This window comes from Pan paniscus, chromosome 9 (genome assembly GCF_029289425.2).
Source record: "Pan paniscus chromosome 9, NHGRI_mPanPan1-v2.0_pri, whole genome shotgun sequence".
Taxonomy (NCBI): domain Eukaryota; kingdom Metazoa; phylum Chordata; class Mammalia; order Primates; family Hominidae; genus Pan; species Pan paniscus.
The window spans coordinates 75,779,429-75,800,296 of NC_073258.2; the positions used below are offsets into that span (position 1 = coordinate 75,779,429).

General features: G+C 44.5%; 1 protein-coding gene and 1 pseudogene across 40 annotated transcripts in view; one reads left to right on the plus strand and one right to left on the minus strand.

The window, feature by feature from the left end:
* XRRA1 (X-ray radiation resistance associated 1) overlaps positions 1 to 20,868 on the minus strand; it is a 107,763-nt gene that overhangs the window by 2,800 nt on the left and 84,095 nt on the right. For 18 of the 40 annotated variants that reach the window (XM_055094666.2, XM_055094664.2, XM_055094663.2 and 15 more), the window contains 8 exons: positions 19,234 to 19,274; positions 15,420 to 15,545; positions 8,229 to 8,322; positions 7,363 to 7,478; positions 4,393 to 4,740; positions 1,360 to 1,558; positions 455 to 570; positions 141 to 246 (listed from right to left, as the gene is read on the minus strand). In XM_055094666.2, the coding sequence (XP_054950641.2) occupies positions 141 to 246; positions 455 to 570; positions 1,360 to 1,558; positions 4,393 to 4,740; positions 7,363 to 7,478; positions 8,229 to 8,322; positions 15,420 to 15,545; positions 19,234 to 19,274 (1,146 nt within the window). The remainder of the gene's footprint in view (positions 1 to 140; positions 247 to 454; positions 571 to 1,359; positions 1,559 to 4,392; positions 4,741 to 7,362; positions 7,479 to 8,228; positions 8,323 to 15,419; positions 15,546 to 19,233; positions 19,275 to 20,868) is intronic. The other 22 variants (XM_055094675.2, XM_055094673.2, XM_055094672.2 and 19 more) reach the window with 6 other exon arrangements.
* Positions 16,377 to 20,868, plus strand: part of LOC129393393 (large ribosomal subunit protein eL31-like) — a 59,848-nt pseudogene continuing 55,356 nt past the window's right edge.

Sequence of the window (20,868 nt, forward strand, 5' to 3'; positions counted from 1 at the left end):
TTTGTCCATCTACATATAGAGACTGATGTAGGCAGTTGCTCTCTAAGGGCCTTTCCTGCACTGACACAAGCCCTTTCTTTGCCTTTAGTCAGCAGGCGTGAACTGGATCTGGGATCCTGGCAGCTGTGGCAGAGCCGTACCTAATGGAGCCTCTGTAATGTTCCGGGGATCCCGCAAGCGAATGAAGATGTCATCCAGAAGTTGGGCTCTAGTCTTCTTTGGGGGTGGAATCGGGATTCTCTGGGCCTGGCAGAAGGTCATGGAGGAGGGTGTTATCCCAGGTTTATGCACAGACTTTCCTGGCCTAACTTCATACAGTCACAGCAACAGGCTGGGGGGCATCTGGGGGTGCTGGGAAAGCATGGCCCTCAGAGGGTCCCAAGGTGACAGCCACATCTGTAATTGTGGGCGGTACTCAGGGGCCATTTACACATTCAGTGAGCTGGATGTTTACCCGTTTCTCTTTGTGAACATAGGGTTTCTGAAGAGTGTCCAGCTTGGGCTTGGAGGAGTGGCACAGGAGTGGGTGCTTCAGCATTTGTTGCAGGGCTTGTGCATTCTTCTGGATTCCTAGGGCAAGAAGGCAAGACTGAGTCAAGGCACTTCCCCCTCCTCCTCCCAGATGCCTCCCCTGATTGCTTCATTCCTCAGTCTCACAGCAGCTCTAGGTAAAAGGATTTGAGAGTCCCCAAAAGAAAACACTGCCCCCAGGTTTCTTCCGGATCTGTTCCAGTGCCTGAAGTTCCATCATTCTTCAGTGAGTATTTGTCCCATATTATAATGGAAAAATAGCACAGATTGTAATGGGTAAATAGTATTGGAGTGGGGGAAAAGGCTGGCTCCAATGTGACCCCATTAACCTCAGGGGGTTATATCGCAGGGGCTGACACCCAGAACAGCCCAGCTGAATGCCAGTTACTTTGGAAGTACTGATTAACACAGAGATGAAGCTGCCTCCTTTGCCTCCAACCAGATAGGAAGGATTTTGGACGTTCAGTTTGGGAACTTAACCTGGGCTGGGAAAAGCTCAAGAATCTGGCCATTCTGGGTGTTCATTCATCAAACTTTTCCTGAGGAGAGACTTTATCATCCAGAGCAGCTAGGCTGAGACCGACTAGAATCTCTGAATAAACTGTGGCTCCCCATAAGCCAGTGAAGGCCCAGGCCAGGACAGGGGTCCCAATATGTGGGGTTTCAAACAAAGGACACCCTAAAAGGAGCCCTTTGACAGGTATTTAGACAGAGGACAGCACCCTAGTTGGGAAAAGACAGCTTGGTGCCAGACTTGGCTTGACCCTGACTTGCTCTGAGCTGTGGAGATGGCCTCTTGCCCTAGAGCAAGGATATGCCCTCATATACCCTTTGGCTCAGTGAAGGCTGGATCAGGCTTGGCTGTCAGCAGTTCTTCATAGCCGTGGTACTTGCTGGGAAGGAAGGCAGTTGGGAGCTTCCTCCGAGTCCCTTTCACCTCTCTGGGTGCCGTTGGTGGTTTCTTTTGGTCTTTCTCCTTTAACTCTAAATCATCCTTATGGATGACGGAGGAAGGCAGTTCACTCACCTGTGCCCAGGAAGAAAACGCATTCATTTGTCATTCATTCATTCATTCCATGAACATTCGGAGTATCATCTCTGTGCTGGTCTCTGCTGGGCCCTGTTAAGGGCAAGGGTAAGACCAAGACTGGGATGGAAGAAGGCAGATATAAAAATAGACAATTGATAAATGCTTTAACAGAGGGAATACAGTGGTTTTGGGTGATCCCAGAGGAAGCTCCAACCTAGCCAAGAAGCTCCCTTGGAGGAATGCCTTAGCCTGAGCTAAGTCTTGAAGAGCCAGGAGAGCCATCCCTACGGAGCAATGGGGAGAGGTGTGGACTGCAAGTGATGAGAAAGAATGATTGTTTCAGACAAGGAACAGCACGAGCAAAGGCGCAGAGGTAAGAAACATCAAGGTGCATTTTGGGGGAACTAAAGATTGGTACAGTTAAGTACAAAGTGAAGAGATAGGCAACTGCAGTGGTAAGCAGGACCCGGATCGGTAAGGACCATTATATGCCAAGCTGAGGGTGCGTTTTATTTTGTATTTTCTTTATGCTCACTCTGATGGCAAACCGTGGAGGATTTTAGCCTATCCTAATGGCTTTATAAGAAATCTGTATGTCATGTAGGGATGTATTTATTTATTAAAATTACTCACCAGGTGGGGTGGCACATGCCTGTAGTCCTAGCTACTCAGGAGGCTGAGATGGGAGGACTGCTTGAGCTCGGGAGCTCTAGGCTGTAGTGCATTATGCTCCTCGAGTGTCCACAGTATGTTTGGCATCAATATGGTGACCTCCCAGGAGTGGGAGACCACCAGGTTGCCTAAGGAGAGATGAACTTGCCTAGGTAGAAAATGGAGCAGGTCAAAACTCGCATCCTGATCAGTAGTGGGATGGTGCCTGTGAACAGCCATTGCACTACAGCCTGGGCAACATAGTGAGACCCCATCATGTATATACGTGTGTGTATTTGTGAATATATATTATATATACACACGTATGTGTGTACATATATATGACCTATAACAAGCAAAAAAGCTGAATTAGCAATTTTTAAACTTCCCACAAAGAAAAGCCAAGGACCAGATGGTTTCACTGGTGAATTCTACCAAATATTTAAAAAAGAATTAATACCAATACTTCACAAACTCTTCCAAAAATTAAAAGAGGCTTATTCTCTGAGGTTAGTATTACCCTGAAATCCAAACTAGAGAAAGACATCACAAGAAAGGAAAAATACAAAGCAGTATCACTTATGAATATAAATGCAAACATTCTCAAAAAATATTAGCAAACTGAATTCAACAAGTAAAAGGGATTATATACTATGACCAAGTGAGATTTATCCTAGGAATGAAAGGTTGGTTTAACATCTGGAAATCAATGTAATATATCAAAACCATATGATCATCTCAGTAGACATAGGAAAAGCCCACTCTGTCATGATTAAAAAACACTCAAACTAGGAACAGAAAGTAACTTCCTCAACCAGATAAAGATCATCTATGGAAAACCCTCACCTAATATCATAATTAATGGTGAAAGACTGAATGCTTTCCCCTTAAGAACAGGCACAAGACAAGGAAGTCTGCTCTCACCACTTCTGTTCATCATTGTATTAAAGGTTATAGCCAGGACAATTAGGCCAGAAAAAAAAAGATTTTTTTTTTTTTTCTGAAAACATGGTGACTCATAATTGATTGTATTGCTTTGGCCGCTAGGAGCTCAGAACTGCATTTCGTCAAAACATCTTTATTATAATAGCAGCAGTGCATGATGTGCATGTTTGAGTGACAGAATTACCCTTGTACTATTTCCTTTCCTGTCCGTATTTTCTTTTCATCTAACTCTCTCAAATTGTTTCTTTTAAAATGCTTATTTATATTCTGCATTGCTCCAAAAAGGTTCTGAGATATTTCTTTAAGATACTTTTATACTGTATAAATTTATATGTCACTATAAGTCATCTGTGGAAAAAGAAATAGATGGAGAGTTAGACCTCCATGAATGGATGGATGTACATCCTGGAAAGATCTGGCAGTGAGCAGACTGGAGGGGCAAGACTGGAGGCAGGGAGATCAGGGAGAGGGATGGTACAGTAATAAAGTTCAAGGGGGCCCTGCCAACTCTTCTAGCCTTATATTACCCTTTGCCACATGCCACCCTTCTGCTGCACTGACACTAAACATTTGTGGTTTCTGCATGTACCATTTTAATTTCCTTCCTCTATCCTGTTTCATGCTGTTTCCTCTGTCCAGAATGCCCTTGCTGCTCTATCTTCACCTTTTTAATTCCTACTCAGCCTGTAAATCTCAGCTCAGTTGAGCCTCTTCCAGGAAGCCCTCCTGGGCTGGGGCAGAGGTATCTCTCCTTCCTCCAGGCTCCCAGCCTCTGGGATTCCCTCAGTCTCAGCACTGACTGCATAAGCTGTTCCTGTCTATGTTCCCCATTATACTGAGAGCACCTTAAGGGCACGACCTGCATCTGATCTATGTTCCCAGGATCCAGAGGCAGCATCAAAAGTGAGGAGACCTGAGGCAGAGAGGTACAGGCAGCAGCAAACCCCTCTGAAAAACTAGTTGGAATCACACCCCAGTCAGACCCCAGATCTTGACTGTGCCACAGAACCATGACTTATCCCCATGGGTGTCCCTATCAGGTGTCCCTATCAGTATCCTCAGACCAGAGATCTCCCAAAAGAGGCTTGCAAGCTCCGCCAAGGGTGCTGACTTCTTGTTTCCAGACCTGCCATGTGCTTGTTGCTCCCAGCTGTCCACAGCAATCGAGCCTAAGGGCTGCACAGGAACCTGTGGGAGCTAGCAACAAGTGGGCAGGGGCAGCTGGATACAGGTACCTGGGTCAGGAAGATGGACTCTGTGCTCTTGGAGTCCTCATCTGATGGGCGCTCTGGGCTGAGGCGGACAGTTGTGTCACTCAGGTGGGACAGGGTCTCTTCACTATGCACAGTGGAGTCGGAGCAGATGGGAGGCAGTGGCACGAAGGTCCGGCGAGATGGGGAATGGCCTTCCAGGCTCTCAGTGGGCATCTCTGACTCCACAGAAGTGCTTTTGGTAGTGGGCAGATCTTCAGCCAGCTCTGCCTCTGGCTCTAGCATATCCTTTGAGGGAGACTTGGTTGTCGTCACGCGCGGGTGATGGAGCACCAGAGGCTGCTTCGGCACCTTTGGGATTTTGCTTTTCACCTGTCATGGAGAAGGGCCAGAATGAATTTGCTTCCTAATTAGGATTCTCTCCTCCTGGGCCTCACTAGCCTAAGGCCACTTGTATAGCAGCCGGAGTGCTGGGTACGGACTGAGGCGGGGGTGGAAAGGGAAATCATACTTGTTGGGCATCTATGATGTGGCCCATGCATGATGTAAGTTGTTTTATTTCTACCTTGAAACTACCCAATGAATAATTATCCCCAATTTTATAGATGAGGAAACAGGGGCTTAGAGAGGTAAAATGACCTGTCCAAGTCCCAGAGTGATTTGGCGGTAGTGCCTGGACGATGTAATTCCAGTCCTGGGCTCCAGGCTTCATGCTGCATCCCTGACCATATGTCACTCTGGCCCTCAGTAGTCTCATTCTTCAGATGAGGGTTTAACATGGTGCCTATGGCTTTCCCCAGGGACTCCGAGGAGAGGGTGTTGGGGAATGGTCCTGTATTTTCTGGAAGATGGCAGCACCAGGCCCCTTTCAGGATGCTGTTCCCTATACCTTATATAAAGATCCTAAAGATAGATCTCTCTGAAGATTCAGGACCAAGAAAATAATTCCCTTAATTAGTAAAAGCCTGTGACCATTCTCCCCCTCCTCCTCAGCCTCAGCTGCCAGGAGGTGTCCATGTGCCCTCAGCTGGGTTTAGTTCTTTCTTTTTCCCCCTTTACATAGTGGATTGTTTTCACTCTTTGTCAGAGGTATTTGGTTCACTTATATCTGTACTTTTACTGAGAGATGTAAGTTGTGTAGTGGAAAGATTGCAAGCACTGTAGTTAGAAAAATGTGGGCTGGAATACAGGTCTATCCTTTGAGCGCCTATTTCCTCCTTGTGCCTGTCTCACAGAGTTCCACCCAATGAAATGGTGTGTGCAAATGTACCTAATGGACTAAGGAGGGCGAAGGATGACTTTTATAAAATATGTTACTTTAAAAAATGTATTTCCTTTTGGAAAATATGTGGAACCTCAGTGTTTAGACTCTGAGGGACCCAGAGTCTTTGTCTGAATCCATGCCACAAGGCACAGGGCACGGACACAGCACCGCACCTCAGCATCTAAAACACCAAGCGCCATCACTTGGCAGCTGGCGGGAAGGGACAGTTCCCCTTCCCTCTCATGGCTCTGTGAGAGAGATGTGCTAGAGGAAATGCTCTTTCTCTATCCCACCGCTACTTTCCCCGCCCCTTCCCAAGGGAGGAATGGGTAACCTAACTGGCCAGAGGTTGAGTCACTGGGCCCTGCTTCAGTCGTGGGCTGGATTACTGCTCATCAATGAGACCAGGCTATTTTATCTTCCATTTGTGTCCTCACATCAAAGGGCTCACACAGCTTCTTGGTTACAGGCCTGCTCTGGCAGGTTCTCCATTTTCCTCCTGTCTGTCCATGCCTAGGTGTGAGGGGAGGGACTGCAGCCTTTGTCCATGTAACCCCAGGGGTCTAATCTGCATTTCTAGCCCCATCTCTGTATGCACAATGAGGACATGCAGGCATCCCCAGTCTGACTCAGGACTAAGTCACATTCTTCAGTCCAGAATAGAGGGTGTTTGCCTACATTAACAAAGCATTGATTTGTTTCTCATTTGGCCACTGGCATCTGTGTTTATTTAACTCATTTAGCTCAAAGGTCAGAACCTTTGATGGGAGGAGGTGTGAGGGGTCCCCTAGGACCCACACTAACTTTTAACAAGTCAGTTCACCTCTCTGAGTCTGTTGCTTCATCTACTGTGAGGATTATGGGATAGCATACACGTAAGAGCTCTGCAGAGTCCTGGGCATGGGGCTCTGTAAAGGAGAGAGGATTCTGCCCCTCCCTGGCTGGCTGATGGGAAATGATGGGGCAGATCCTTAAGAGGAGGTAACAGACAAGGAGGAAGATGATGGAAACCTTGGAATTTCTATTTCTGACTTCAAATGCTTGTCCAGTCCTCTGAGGACGTCAGACAAGAGCCTGGCTGGACAGAGGCGGGCTGCAGAGGGGGTGGCAAGGAAACATCTGTATTTAACTTTTGGGATCAGCAATGCTCAGCCCACCTTTTGGCTGTAGAAAGACTAAAGTTCAGGAGGGAGGAGCATTTCACAGAAATTTTTGAAATTCTTCAGATGAAAGAGAGATTTCACTTACTTTATGGCAAAGGAAGCAGACTTCTCTCAACATAAGGAAACACTTCCTTAAGATTCAGGCAGGAGATGTATTCTGGTCCTGCCTTAGCTATTCTTTTTTTGTTTGTTTGTTTTGTTTTTGTAGAGACAGGGTCTCACCCAGGCTGGTCTCAAACTCCTGCCCTCAAGCGATCCTCTCGCCTTGGCCTCCAAAGTGCTGGGATTAGAGGCGTGAGCCACCATGCCTGGCCCATAGCCATTCTCAATTACTGTAGGTGACTATAACTTTCAATGGTAAGAGTTTTAGGAGTTTAAAATATATTTTCATATCTGTTGTTTCATCCAGTGCTCTTCCCAAAGCAAGGAAAGGAGAAGGCAATGCTGAACCTAATGGAGAGATTCCAGGCACTGTGGAGTGAGCAGCTCTACAGCCAGGTTGGTTTGCATACATTATAATAGGCTGCACTCTTCCTGGGGGTGAGAGTCCTGCCTTGGAAGCCCTACCTTCCATGATTCCTTCCGAGACATCAAAACATGATGCTTAGGCTTTACTATCTTCCTTCGAATTAAGTGGATTCCCAGTCGCTCCTGGAGGAAGCTCTTCAGCAGTGGAGGGACCCCTGGTGCCATGATGGGAAAATAAGATTACTATTAGCTAAAATTTATACTGGGGCTTACTATGTGCCAGGCACTATTCAAATTGCTTTACATGTATTACTGAAACTTATTCTCAACCCTAGGAGGTAGGTACCTCATTATTCCCATTCAATAGGCAAGGAAACTGAGGCACAGAGAGGCTAAGGAATTTGTCCAAGATAATAAAGATAGTGTGGAGTGATGATCAGAACTTCACTGGTGTCACTCCAGGGCCCAGGACTCTAAAATGCCTCCAACTCCTGTATCTTACACAGTGGCTCCACTGCTGACCACCCCATTCAGTGTGCTCTGGGAAGAGAGGCTCCTGCAGTTGGGGCTGCACCCCTCTGCAACTGGGAATTGGGAAATGAGGTCATGACAGAACTGTTCCACAAAGCAGGGTGTGGTTCAAAAGAGCTCATACAGGATTTAAAGAATTCCATATTCCATTCCCAACTTAGACTCTTTCTTGCTGTGTGACCTTGGGCAGATCATGAACCTCCCTGAGCCTCAGTTTCTACCACTGTCCGTGGGGACAATAATGCCTGCTCACAGGGTTACTGTCAGGAAGCTCTGGTACAGAGCTATTTCCTCCATTCCTCAATGTACCATGAACCTTGTCCACCCCGACACAGAGTAGATCCCAGGGCTTGGCATTGATGAGGTGGGGATGAGGGTGCCACACTGCTCCTTGGGCACTGGGTTGAGAGGGGGCAGGTTTGCGGGCACTATACCTCGTGTATGGGCCACCAGAGGGTTGTTATGAAAGACGAACTCGCAGAGAGATGGGAAGAGAGCTACTGGTAGGACAGCATCCTCTTTTGCGATCTGTAATGAATGCAGGAGAGACTCTCAGGTTGACACTGCCCCTCACCTCTACCCAGGTATGTCTAGGCCCCTCACTGCAGGGCTACATGCTTGCTAGGATTGGGGGTGGTATTGGGTAAGACATGCTGCTATGGATGGGACTCGCTGCTGGGTGATGCCTTGACCCTGCAATAATACCTACTCATGCACAGAGTACCTTGCCCCTCCTGTCTGAAATTCCACCATCACTGTTGCGTGTTTAAGAGCTAAGAGTTTTTCCTCTTTCTTCCATGCTGGATATGTAGCCTACATCAAATATTAGGGAAGCTGGTGGCAAAATAATAAGAACAAACACATTTTTCGTACGAACAAACTCTTTATCTCATAAAGATTCTGGAAGGTTGGCAGGGCATTGACTTTAACTTCAGGATACAATTTGACACTTCATCTTCCTCAGCACAAACCTCTACACACTTCTGATGGCTCTTTCACTGAGGCCAGTCCTGGGCACTTATCTGGGGATGGACAGGGGGAAAGGAGGACCCACACATCTAAGGGATAAGTAGAGCCAGTGTTAAGAGAGACTTCATGGCTGTCTGGGACACAGAGAATGCCCTGTGAAGCCAGCCTGCAAGTGGTGGCTTATTGGCCAAGCCAGCCTCTGAAGGGCAAAAAATATACAAGCTTTGTTGAGCAGTCTGCCTGGAAAAGCTGGACCATCTTGGCGAGAGTATTTATTTGCAATGGAAGAGTATCAGGGACATCAGGATCGAAGGGGTCAGGAGTCGGGCAGTGGCCGATCAGACCCCTGGACACACTGAAAGGTATTGGGTCAGATGTAGGACCCAATGAAGGTACTTAAGTCCAAGGGCTGGAAGAGGGAGGGCACTTCAGTTTAGCTTCCTCCGTAGCCTTACTGGATAGCACTAGATTTCCACTGAGCAACTAACTTCTTTCATTTTTATTCATTCAACCAACAAATATTTACTGAATACCTACCATGTCCCAGGCACTTTGTTAGGAATGAGCAAAACAGACACAATTTCTGCCCTCAGAGAGCACTGTCTAGTGGGAAACAAGCATTGGAGAAACAGTAACACAGGAGAATAGATTTACAATGTGATAAGTGTCACAAGAGAGGTGCATGAAGTACCAGGGTCATCTGACCTAGTCAGAGAGGTAAAAGGTGTCTCTGAGGTCTGAAGGAGGGGGAGGAGGTAATTAGCGAATGCAGTGAGGCATGGAGTGTGTGGTAGAGAAACCTCTGTATTAACCAAAACCATTTCTCTACCTCTAGCACATGGATTTTATCTCCTAGCCTCCCAGGCAGCTACATGTGGTCACATGACCCAGTTCTAGCCAATGCAACTTGGGCAGAAGTGGTAAATGCCACTTCTATGCACAGTCTGCACCCTCCTGTACCTCCTCTACTTTCTTCCCTTTACCACAGTCCCCCTGCTTGACCATCTAACAGGATACATAGGATCCAGTTGAGTAGTGTTAAGACCCTATGAGATGACAGAACATAGCCAGAGGGCATCTGGGTCTCTGAATGATCATGTGGAAGGCCACCTGCCAACCAGGAATATCCAAGATGGACTTTGTAAAAGCAAGAAATACACTTTTATTGTGTTAAGTGATTAAGATGTTTAAGTTTGTTGCAGTAGCTAGTCTTACTTTAATGCAGAGAGGAAGTGTCCTATACAAAGAGAAAAATGTGTGAAAGGCCTCATAGCCTGCTGGAAGAGTTTAAAGAAGGCTAGTGTGACTAAAAGCAGAGAGAAAGAGGGCACCTGGTGCAAAATGGGGCTGGAAATGCAAGTAGGGGCCAAACAGAAGGTGGTTTAAGATTTGGGTCCTTGGGGAACTCATTAGATGGATTTTAGAAATATGAGGACCTAAATTTGACAAGACTTGGTGATGATGTAGATATTGGGGGGGCGGAGGATGGGGAGGTACAAAAGAGAGAAGTATCAAAGGTGACAACTGGTTTTTGCCTTGAGTAACTGGATGGAAGATGAAGCTATTCACTAAGGGAACAATGAAAGAACATACAATTTGAAGAAAAAATTTATCAATTTGCTTTGGGTATGTGTATGTTGGCGGTACCTTTGAGGCCTCCAGGCAGAAATGTCAAATAGGCAGTTGGATACACTGGTCTGGAATACAGAGGAGAGGTCTGCATTAGAGTTAGAAATTTTTGAGTCACTGTTCATGGGCCAGTGGCTATCTGAAGTCATCCCTAGGGAGACAGTAGGGAGTGAGAGGAAAGAAACTAGGAGTAGGCCTTGAGGGACTTTAACATTTGATCTTCTAGACCAGGGATCAGCAAACCTTTTCTGTCAAAGACCATATAATAAGTGTTTTAGGCTTTGCAGACCATATGGTTTCTGTTGCAGCTATTCAATTTTACTATTGTTGTACAAAATCAGCCACAGACAATTCATAAATAGGTATGGTGGCTTTTTTCCAATACAATTTTATTTATGGACCCTGAAATCTGAATTTCATATAATTTTAACATGTCATGAAATTTTATCCTTGTTTTGATTTTTTTCAATCATTAAAAAATGTAAACACCACTCTTAGCAAACAGGCTATACCAAAACCAGGATTGGGCCCATGGCCCAAATCTGGCCCATGATCCATTTACTAAAGTTTCATTAGAATACTACCTTTCTCTGGCTGGGCGCGGTGGCTCAGGCCTATAATCCCAACACTTTGGGAGGCCAAGGCAAGTGGATCACAAGGTCAGGAGTTTGAGACCAGCCTGGCCAATATGGTGAAACCCCGTCTCTACTAAAAAAAAAATACAAAACAACAACAACAACAAAACCCCACAAAAATCAGCTGAGTGTGCTGGCGGGTGCCTGTAATCCCAGCTCCTCGGGAGGCTGAGGCAGAAGAATCACTTGAACCCAGGAGGTGGAGATTGCAGTGAGCCAAGATCATGCCACTGCACTCCAGCCTGGGCAACAGAGTGAGACTGTCTCAAAAAAAAAGAAAAAAGAAAAAAAATACTACCTTTCTCATTTGTTGCCATATTGCCTTTTGTCCCACAAGGGCAGAGTTAAGTAGTTGCAACAGAGTAAAATATAAAATTCTGCTGCCATTATCTAGACTTCAGAGATAGAGGATGAACCTAAAAAGGTGCCCAATATGTTTTGATAAATGACTATAATGGTGGTCAAAGTGGGTGTAGAGTCTTGTGTGTGCAAATCAAGGGGTCAAGAGACAATCACTAAAGAATGGGAGATGCAGAATTTAATCTTGTCAGGATGCAAAATTACATTCACCCAAACCAGGTGATTAAAAAGTTGAAGAAAATTACAATTAAGAATTGATAAAAAATTGAATGATACTCAGGTCATGTGTGTGGTATTTTCTGTGAAATTAAGCCCAGCTGAAAGGTATGGGCTTAGGATTCTGGCTGACACAGCAAGCGGAAATCTGGCCATGGGGCTAGCCTGTTCTCTCTCGGGTGAGCTGAATGTTCTGGAGATGCATTCAGGTTCCAATGATAACTTTAAATTTCTTCTCAATCTCATTGGATTAAGGAGAGTGTAACAATCTGTCACATTTAGGAACTAAGTATTAAAGACCAAGTGAAAGTGATTATTTTACTTTTGACACAACAATTTCTAGTGAATATTCTGAGTAATTTTCTGATGAATATTCTAGATGTATAAGTTCTGTTTAAAGGCAGAATTTATTTTGAAGTTTGTAACTTTAATAAATTGAATATTAATTTCAACACAGCTGTATTATTTGACATGATTAAAACATCATTCATGGGGTCGGGTGTGGTGGCTCACGCCTGTAATCCTAGCACTTTGGGAAGCTGAGGCAGGTGGATCACGAGGTCAGGAGTTCAAGACCAGCCTGGCCAATATGGTGAAACCCTGTCTCTGATAAAAAACAAAAATTAGCCAGGCGTGGTAGTGGGTGCCTGTAATTCCAGCTACTTGGGAGGCTGAGGCAGGAGAATTGCTTGAACCCGGGAGGCGGAGGCTGCAGTGAGCCAAGATCGCGCCACTGCACTCCAGCCTGGGCTACAGAGCGAAACTCCATCTGAACAACAACAACAACAACAAAAATCATTCATTCATCTAACAAACTTATTGAGCACCTATCATGTATCAGGTAATATTCTAGATAATGAGCATATAAGATGTAAGCAAAACAAAGTCCTAGTGCTAAAAAACAAAAGCACATTCTGGTAATAGATATGTGACAATAGACAAAAAGATATAATATGTTAGGTGGTAACTATCATAAAGTAAAATACCATTTAAAAACTCAGGTGCAAACATAGAAAAATGTAAAGAGTGCTGCTCCAACCTTAAGAAAACTACTGAATAATCTATAAAATCATAACTTTTCTTGAGTCCAATAGAGAGCTAACATCCCAGGACAATCATGCGGCCTGAAATCTAAGGAAATACTGGCACCTCCAAGGAGAGATGGGACACAGACACTGGCCTGCCTGTGGCAGAATGTGGCAGATGTAAGTGCCACACAAGCACTTAAGAAGAAATCAGGTAAAAATTTTAGTGAATTTATAAAGACCAAGCGTGGCCTAGAGTAAACCCCTTTAAGCTGCAGACATCCAGGGAGTTCACACTCACTAGTGTGAGAAAGACTGGAGGCAGGAGAGAGATTGATGACAGCCTTCCTCAGTGGTGTGAGCCTGGAAGAGGAGATAGCTCCCACCACAAAAAGGCAGGGGGCCTTACCAACCCTTCTCCATAGTTAACGAAAGCCTTCAGTTGCTGAGGAAGATCAGCAAACCCTGTCAGCTTGGGGCACTGCATCTTGGGTAGGGAAAAAATTAAAACCCACTACTCCTGTGGTTGGAGCAGGAAACCAACCTGGGCCTAGCACATTAGAGGTCTCCTACTGCTGGGAGAGGGGTAGGACCACTGAGAAAAGCCTATCCTTGAGACAGGGTTGGTCCCAGGGCTGCCTAAGACTGGGGCTAGAGCCTCCTTTTGGCCCCTACCACCACTTGCTACTTAGCAAGCACTAAGTAGCAAGCAAAAGCAGTCTACTGCTAGGGGGAGGAACAAGCATGTGGAGATAAACTCCTCTGAGGTGCAGGCACTCAGGGAAGGATGAAAGCTGAGGACAAAGCAGGAAAACTGAGAAAAACACTCTGGCACCCTAGGAAAAACCAGCTATATGCTGTCTAAAAGAGACACACCTTAACTACAAAGATATAAATAGGTTGCAAGTAAATGGACAGAAAGAGATACACCATGCAAACAGTAAGTATAAGGAAGCTATGTAGCTGTATTTAAATCAAACAAAATAGACATCAAGACAAGGAATATGATTAGAGGCAAAAAAAAAAAGGCAACTCATAATTTATAAAAGTATCCATACATTTGGTAGATATAAATGTATCTGCATCAATAGCAGACTTCAAAATACATGGAGTAAAAGCTGACAGAACTAAAGGGAGAAATAAGCAAATTCACAACCACGTCTGGAGATTTTAACACACTGTTCTCAGTGATTGACAGAACAACTAGACAACAGTACAGAGAAGATCTGAGTGACAGAACCAACCACCTTAACTTAATATTTATAGAACACTTTCCCCCAAAACTGCAGAATATACATAGTTTTTGAAATGCACATGGAATGTTCACCAAGACAGACTGACCATAGGGTGAATCATAAAACAAGTTTAAATAGATTTCAGAAGAATGACATCTTACAGATTATGTTATCTGCACACAAAATAGATTAGAAATAAATACAAGACACCTAGAAGAGCCCCCATATATTTGGAAATTAACTAACTTATAAATAACCTGTGGATCAAAGAAGAAATCACAGGAAAAAGTGAAAATATTTTAATCGAATGAAAATAAAAAGAAAATATATTACAATTTGTAGGACTCAGCTAAAGCAGTGCTTGGAGAAGAAATGTAAAGCTTTACATGCTTATATTAGAAAGAAGAAAGGTCTAAATCAATTAACTAAAATTATACTGCCTAAGATGTGAGAAAAAGAGGAGCAAATTAAAATCATTTTAAGTAAAAGAACAGAAAGTTATGAGCAGAAATCAATGAAATGGAAAACAGAGAAATCCAGTGAAACCAGCAGCTAGTTTAATAAGAAAAAGTCAATAAAAGAGGTAATGTCTAACTATTTTGGATCAATAAAAGACATAAATTACCAATTTCAAGAAGAGGGACCTGTGATACATCTATGGTCCACTGATTTTCGGCAAGGGTGTAACAATGGGGGAAAGAATAGTCTTTTCAATAAGTGGTATTGAGAAAGCTGGATATCCACATGGAAAAGAATGAAGCTGATGCCTGTCTCACACTATATATAAAGATTAAGTTGAAATAAAGACCTAGATGTAAGAGCTAAAACAATAAAACTCTTAGAAGAAAACACTTGGGGAGTTTAGCTGTATCAGCTGCTTGCTGTAGAGGAATGTAAGCAGAGTATCTTACAAGTTTCCTGCATTTCAGACTTGAGTAGGGCTCAGTTAGTGGGATTTTACAGAAAACCAAACAGGACATGAACATTGGAAAAACATGTTAAATCTGTCCCTTATCCTTTATATCTGCTGTTCCCCTTAGGCTACATTTCTACCCTCATTTGACTCACCCCTCTTCACCTGATTAAACTCACTGATTCAGATCTCAGCTTAAACACCACTTTCTTGAGAACCTTCCTTGATCCCAAGTATTAGGTTAGACACCTCCCCTCCATCATTTACTTCATAACACTGTGAATTTCTTCATAACACTAAGCATGCTCGTATTGTGATGATTTGTCCATATCAGTCTTCCTGTCTTCCTTATAGGTGATAAGTTGCAAAAGGGCAGAGAGGCCAAGTCTCTTTCCACAGCTGTATATCTAGTGCCTACCACAGAGCCTGGCACATGGTAAGTGCTAAATAAATATCTGTGACTGAAGAGATGGACTCCTGCCTTGGCCTGAACTCCTTCCACTTTCCCCACCCTGAGAATTCCTGAGCCCATGTACCTGTAATGCAGGGAATTGAATGGAGGGTTGGTTTTTAGGCCAGAGCAACTTGCATCCCACCTTCCCATCTGTGCCCCTGAGTAAACAGGAGAGGAGCAGAAAGTCACCTTGTTGTAGGCCAGGCTAAGGTATCTCAGCTCTGGGAAGGGTGGGGCCAGCGTCTGGTTCCTGGCCTTCAGTGACTTCACAGGAAGGATCTCGAATATGGGAGGAAGTGAACATATCTTGGTTGTCTTAGAAAGAAGGAAAAGTCAAAATCAAAGTGCCCGATAATAAATAAGGCCACTAAGGGCCAACAGACCCTTTCAATGGAACAGGGTGGAATGAATGACCTTCCTAGAGAGACTTGGCCAAAAGAGACATGTAGAGTCATAAGGGTAGATGTCGCCATCAGCCCAGAATTCTGGCTCCAAGTTCTCTTAGGAGAGTTAGCTTACATGATGAGTTAATTCTCAAGCACCCAAAGTTCCATTTTCAAGTTTTCTGAGGCCACAGGATAATATAGCACTGGTGCAGACATCAGAGGTACTTGGTCCCCACCCCCTCCCTCTGCCCTACAGCAGCTTACCCTGAATTGGCCCTTCTACACAGTTGGGCTAAAATTTCTCCAGAAGGCAAAGGGGAAGGTGCTTGTGTTCTTAAGGGGAATTTTTCTAGTGAGGAGAGGGAGAGGGAGGTGTCTTGAGCCTTGAACACCTGCTCTGATGGGCTAGCCCACATCCTCGAGTGGAGGGTCTTCATTTGAGGATGAAACAACAGTCCTAAATGACTTCAGCCTGTCCGTGGGAGCTGAATGTGGCATGCTGCATCTGGATCCCTTGCAGGGTCATGTTCTTTTCATACAACCCAGACTGCCACAGGTTCAACATATTTGATCAAGCAGAAAAAGGTAATTGTTGGTTTAACTATACATAACTCAGTATACTCACTGATTCCTGAGTTCGATGGGACCACAGGATATTATAAGGGTAGATGCTGGGCTAATGGTTAGGTTCAGATGAACTAGATTCCATCTTAAGCTGAATTAATTAATCACTATGGAATCTTGAGCAAGTCACTTAAATTTTGCTTGTTCATTCAGTGAACATTTGTGGGGCACTTACTTTGAGCCAAGTATTTTGTACCCTTCTGGGTCAACTTGTAAAACCACACAAGTGGACAGGTCAGTCATGGGTGAGCATAAAACAAAAACTAGCGACTGTGTTTGGGAACTCAGATGACTTGCCTCTCCCAGTGATCCCAAGGCAATCTCTTGAGACGCAAGAGTGGAACATGGTGGCGGTCTGATAAGGCAGTATCCTCCACTATGTAATTCCCTACTTGGAGCAAGGCTGTGTGAACTGAAAGGGGTAAGTCATACTGCAGTACAGAAAAGGAAAAGCCAGAGAGTCAAGATGAGGAGTATCCTGACCCAAGGGCATAACTGGCCCTGATGGGGGCAGAGAGGGCCCTGTCTTGGAGGGAGATGCATCTGATTTTAATAGAGAAAGGCCCCTAAAAGTCTCAACTATCCAACTCACTTTCTAGATTTTCAGATTTCAGAGAGCTGATCTGAGCACTGAGCAATCCTACAAATTATCTTTGACTTGTGTGGTAGACTGTTTAATGGCCACAAGCCCCTCCATCCCACATACATGCCCTTTTGCAGTGTGACCTTGCTGCTCCTCCCATTCAGAGGTGGAGACCATGTGTCTACCCTCCTGAAATTAGACTGGCTGTTACATAAGAAAAAATTTGTCTGGTCTTTGTCCCAGGTTCCTGGCACTGAGCTTCTAAAACCCTTGGAATTTTCTGAGTGATAGGAATATCTTTGTTATGCAGGACCCCTTGAGTCACACCTGAGTTTAGGATAATGAGATGACTCAGGATGGAGGCTGGCCATGCCAGAAAGACTAACCATGTGACTAGAGAGTTGGGGCTTTGCACCAGCATGACCCCTGGGGAGGATAAGGAACTAGAAATTAAGTTCAATCAGGTGGCCAATGAGCCTCCAATAAAAGCTCTGGACTCTGAGGTGTGGGTGAGCTTCCTGGTTGGTGAGCACATCAATGTGCTGGGAGGGAGACATGCCCTGATTCCACAGGGAGGGGGCATGAAAGCTCTCAGACCTCACCTTATATGCCTTTTCATTTGGCTGGTCCTGATTCGTGTCATTTATAGCTGGGGTCCCCAACCCTCGAGCCACAAACCGGTGCCAGTCCCTGGCTTGTTGGAACTGGGCCGCACAGCAGGAAGTGAGCAGTGGGTAAGTGAGCGAAAACATCATCTGTATTTACAGCCACTCCCCGTTGCTCAAATTACTGCCTGAGCTGCACCTCCTGTCGGATCAGCAGTGGCATTAGATTCTCATAGGAGCACAAACCCTGTTGTGAACTGGGCATGCAAGGGATCTAGGTTGTGTGCTCGTTATGAGAATCTAATGCCTGATGATCTGTCACTGTCTTCCATCACCCCAAGATGGGACCATCTAATTGCACGAAAACAAGCTCAAGGCTCCCACTGATTCTACACTGTGGTGAGTTGTATAATTATTTCATTATATATTACAATGTAATAATAACAGAAATAAAGTACATAATAAATGTAATGCACTTTCATCATCCGAAACCACCCACCCCACCCCAGTCCATGGAAAAATTGTCTTCCACAAAACTGGTCCCTGGAGCCAAAAAGGTTGGGGACTGCTGCATTATAGTAAAACTGTGATTGTAAGTATAACCCTTTCCTGAGTTTGAGTTGTTCTAGAAAATTACTGAACCTGAGTGGGTTGTGGAAACTCTTGAATTTATCACCAGTTGGTCAAAGTGTGGATAGCCTGGGGACTGCCAAACTTGTGGCTGGCCTCTGAAGTGAGGGAAATCTTTTTGGGAACTACCCTCACTTGTGGGCTTTGTGCTTGTGGAGTCTGCACAAACTCAGGGGTCAGCGTCAGAATAGTACAGCAGTATAATACGGGGCTTTTGACTTGCTTTGACCAATAGAATGTGGAGAAGTGACACTATTTCAATTTCAGAACTTTTCAATTCGCCCTTGCTCTCTTGAAACCCTGATGCTGTAATGAAACCATACTGCAATGTAGCCCAGGAGGAAAAGACCACAAAGAGAGAAGATGCCAAGCCATGCCAGCTGTGTACCTGAGCCCAGCCTGCAGCTACCCTGCCAGCTAAATGCAGCTGTATAAGTGAGCCTTGGTGAAGCCAGTGGAATCACTTCGTCAACTCAATTGTGAGTGGTGAAAAATAATGAATTGTTATTGGGTTGGTTTGGTAAGCAGCTATAGTTAACTGATAGAATTTCTCACACAGTTCTATCTGTGGGGAGTATACTGAGCTGCCTCTCAAGGATGCAGGTTGGCTAAATGAAGAGATATACTATTTATTGTAAATGAATAAATCAATATTTGGTTTACATGTACCAGTCCCCATGAGCATCTGCCATGAGAGAAAAAACAATTTTCTGTGCTGATGAAAATCAAGGGTCTAAGCCTGTGACATCAACGATTAGGTCCTGGATAGTGGTGTATCTGGCAAGGACTTTTCCAGCTTTGGGGAACTCTTGTTAAGGAGCTGCTGGTAGCAGCCCCACTTCAATGCCAATTTTATCACTTGAGGCAGCTGCCATTATTACATTATGCTAAACAGCATGTGAGAACAATGAAAGTTAGACTAGGCAGGTAAGGTCAAGACATGTCTGTCTGTGGCCAGCACAGGACCTGGTACAGGTAAGGTCAAGACATGTCTGTCTCTGGCCAGCACAGGACCTGGTACATGATAGGTACTTGGCAACTACCTATTCAATGAATGGGCTTCCTCAGTGTGATCTATAGAAATGACTCTCATGGCTCCATTATTTTATTTGATTTTGTCTATTAAAATTAATGTTCTAACTCAGGAACACAAATATAAAGTAGTCAGTTCCTACCTCTGAGGTTGAAAATCCAGGGTAAGATGAAAACACAACCTCTGAAACAGAAGAGAAACAGAATGAAGGTTGGTGAGAGCGCTGATTGATGCCTAGAGCACCCAGGATATAGGTCTGCCATCCACTGTGTGCAGCAGGGCACCTCCTAGAGGGAGTTCTCATTGGTCCTCAGCCCCAGTGCTAACTAGGAAGAGGAGCTGGCTGTGACATGCATCAGGTAATAAGTCCCTTTGCACTTAGGATAAAATACAAACTGCTTATCTAGTCCTCTGATGTCCTGCATGATCGGGCCCCTGCCTACTTCTTCAGTCTCATTTCATGATACTCTCTCCCTCATTCACTGTATTTCAGCCACACTGACTGACCTTCAATCTGACTTTAAAGCACATAAGCACTTTCGAGTCTCAGAATTACCGGGGAGTCCATACTGAGCAGAAAGCTAACCAACTGTCTTAGAAGAGAAAAATGTATATAGAAGACATTCTGTCAGAGGATTTGGAAATATTTCTTATATTAGTAGAAACAGAATGTGTTGAGCCAGTGAATTCAGGAGAGATACCAAGAACAACCAGCACACAGTCATAAGGAGGAGGCTGCAGAGTGATTTCATTCTTGGGACCGTCAGAATGAGATGAGTCTAACAGCTGAGTTCAACCTAACACAGCATAGCATCTGCTGGGACTAGATCCTGTGCAGACATTGCTCACCTTTACCCTAGTTAACCGACACCTTCTACATGTTAATGATATTATAATGAGACAAGTCACATGAAAATGAAGAAAACAGTAATAGGAGATGGAACAACATGGCATAAATAACTTCTCCTGTGATGAGGGTCTGCAAGGGAGTTTGGGAAAGCTTTGTGCAATGAACAAAGTAGGAATTCCCTGGGGGATGGGCCATGGTTGCAAGTGTGAGTGCTAAGCAATGAACCCTAGAAAACAACAGCACCTCTAGAAAGATGGGCACACTGTCTGAACGCGCATCCTGCTCTCCCCACAATCACAGGAATTACTGCATTTTAAGCTTCTGATTGAGGATTGTTATACAAAAAGACTGAATAATCAAGAATCTCCTACTATTTGAGGAAAATTAACAATATAAAAAAGGGAAGAATTATCACCTGAATAAAAACAGTTTATTTAACAAAAGTTATAAAAACTTCAAAATAGAATCATTAGTATCCTCTGAGAAATTCAAAAGTTTCACTCCTGAAACAAAAGCAGATGGTTGTGGAAGCAAAGCTACTAACAAAGCTGTAAATTTATAATGGAAATAACTCATACATGTGCTGGATAGAAGAATGGACCCAGGTGAAGAACTAATTCATAAAATGGAAGACTGAGTGGAGAGACTCTGAGAATGCAAAAAGGCAGAGAGAAGATGGTGGAATAGAAAGTAACCCACTCATGTCCCCTCACAACCACAAAAATTCCACACCCGCCCACAGTCAAAAGTCTCTCTGCAGGAGCATCAAGATTCAGGTAGGAGTTTTTGAAACCCTGGTGGATCCCAAGACATTGAAGGATTGTTTTGAGGGTACAGACCAACACCCAAGTGGCTGATCCACCAAGCTTGCTCCCCAGTTCAAGCCTAGAAACACCCCAGGCTTCCAAGATCCTGGGCTACAGCCAT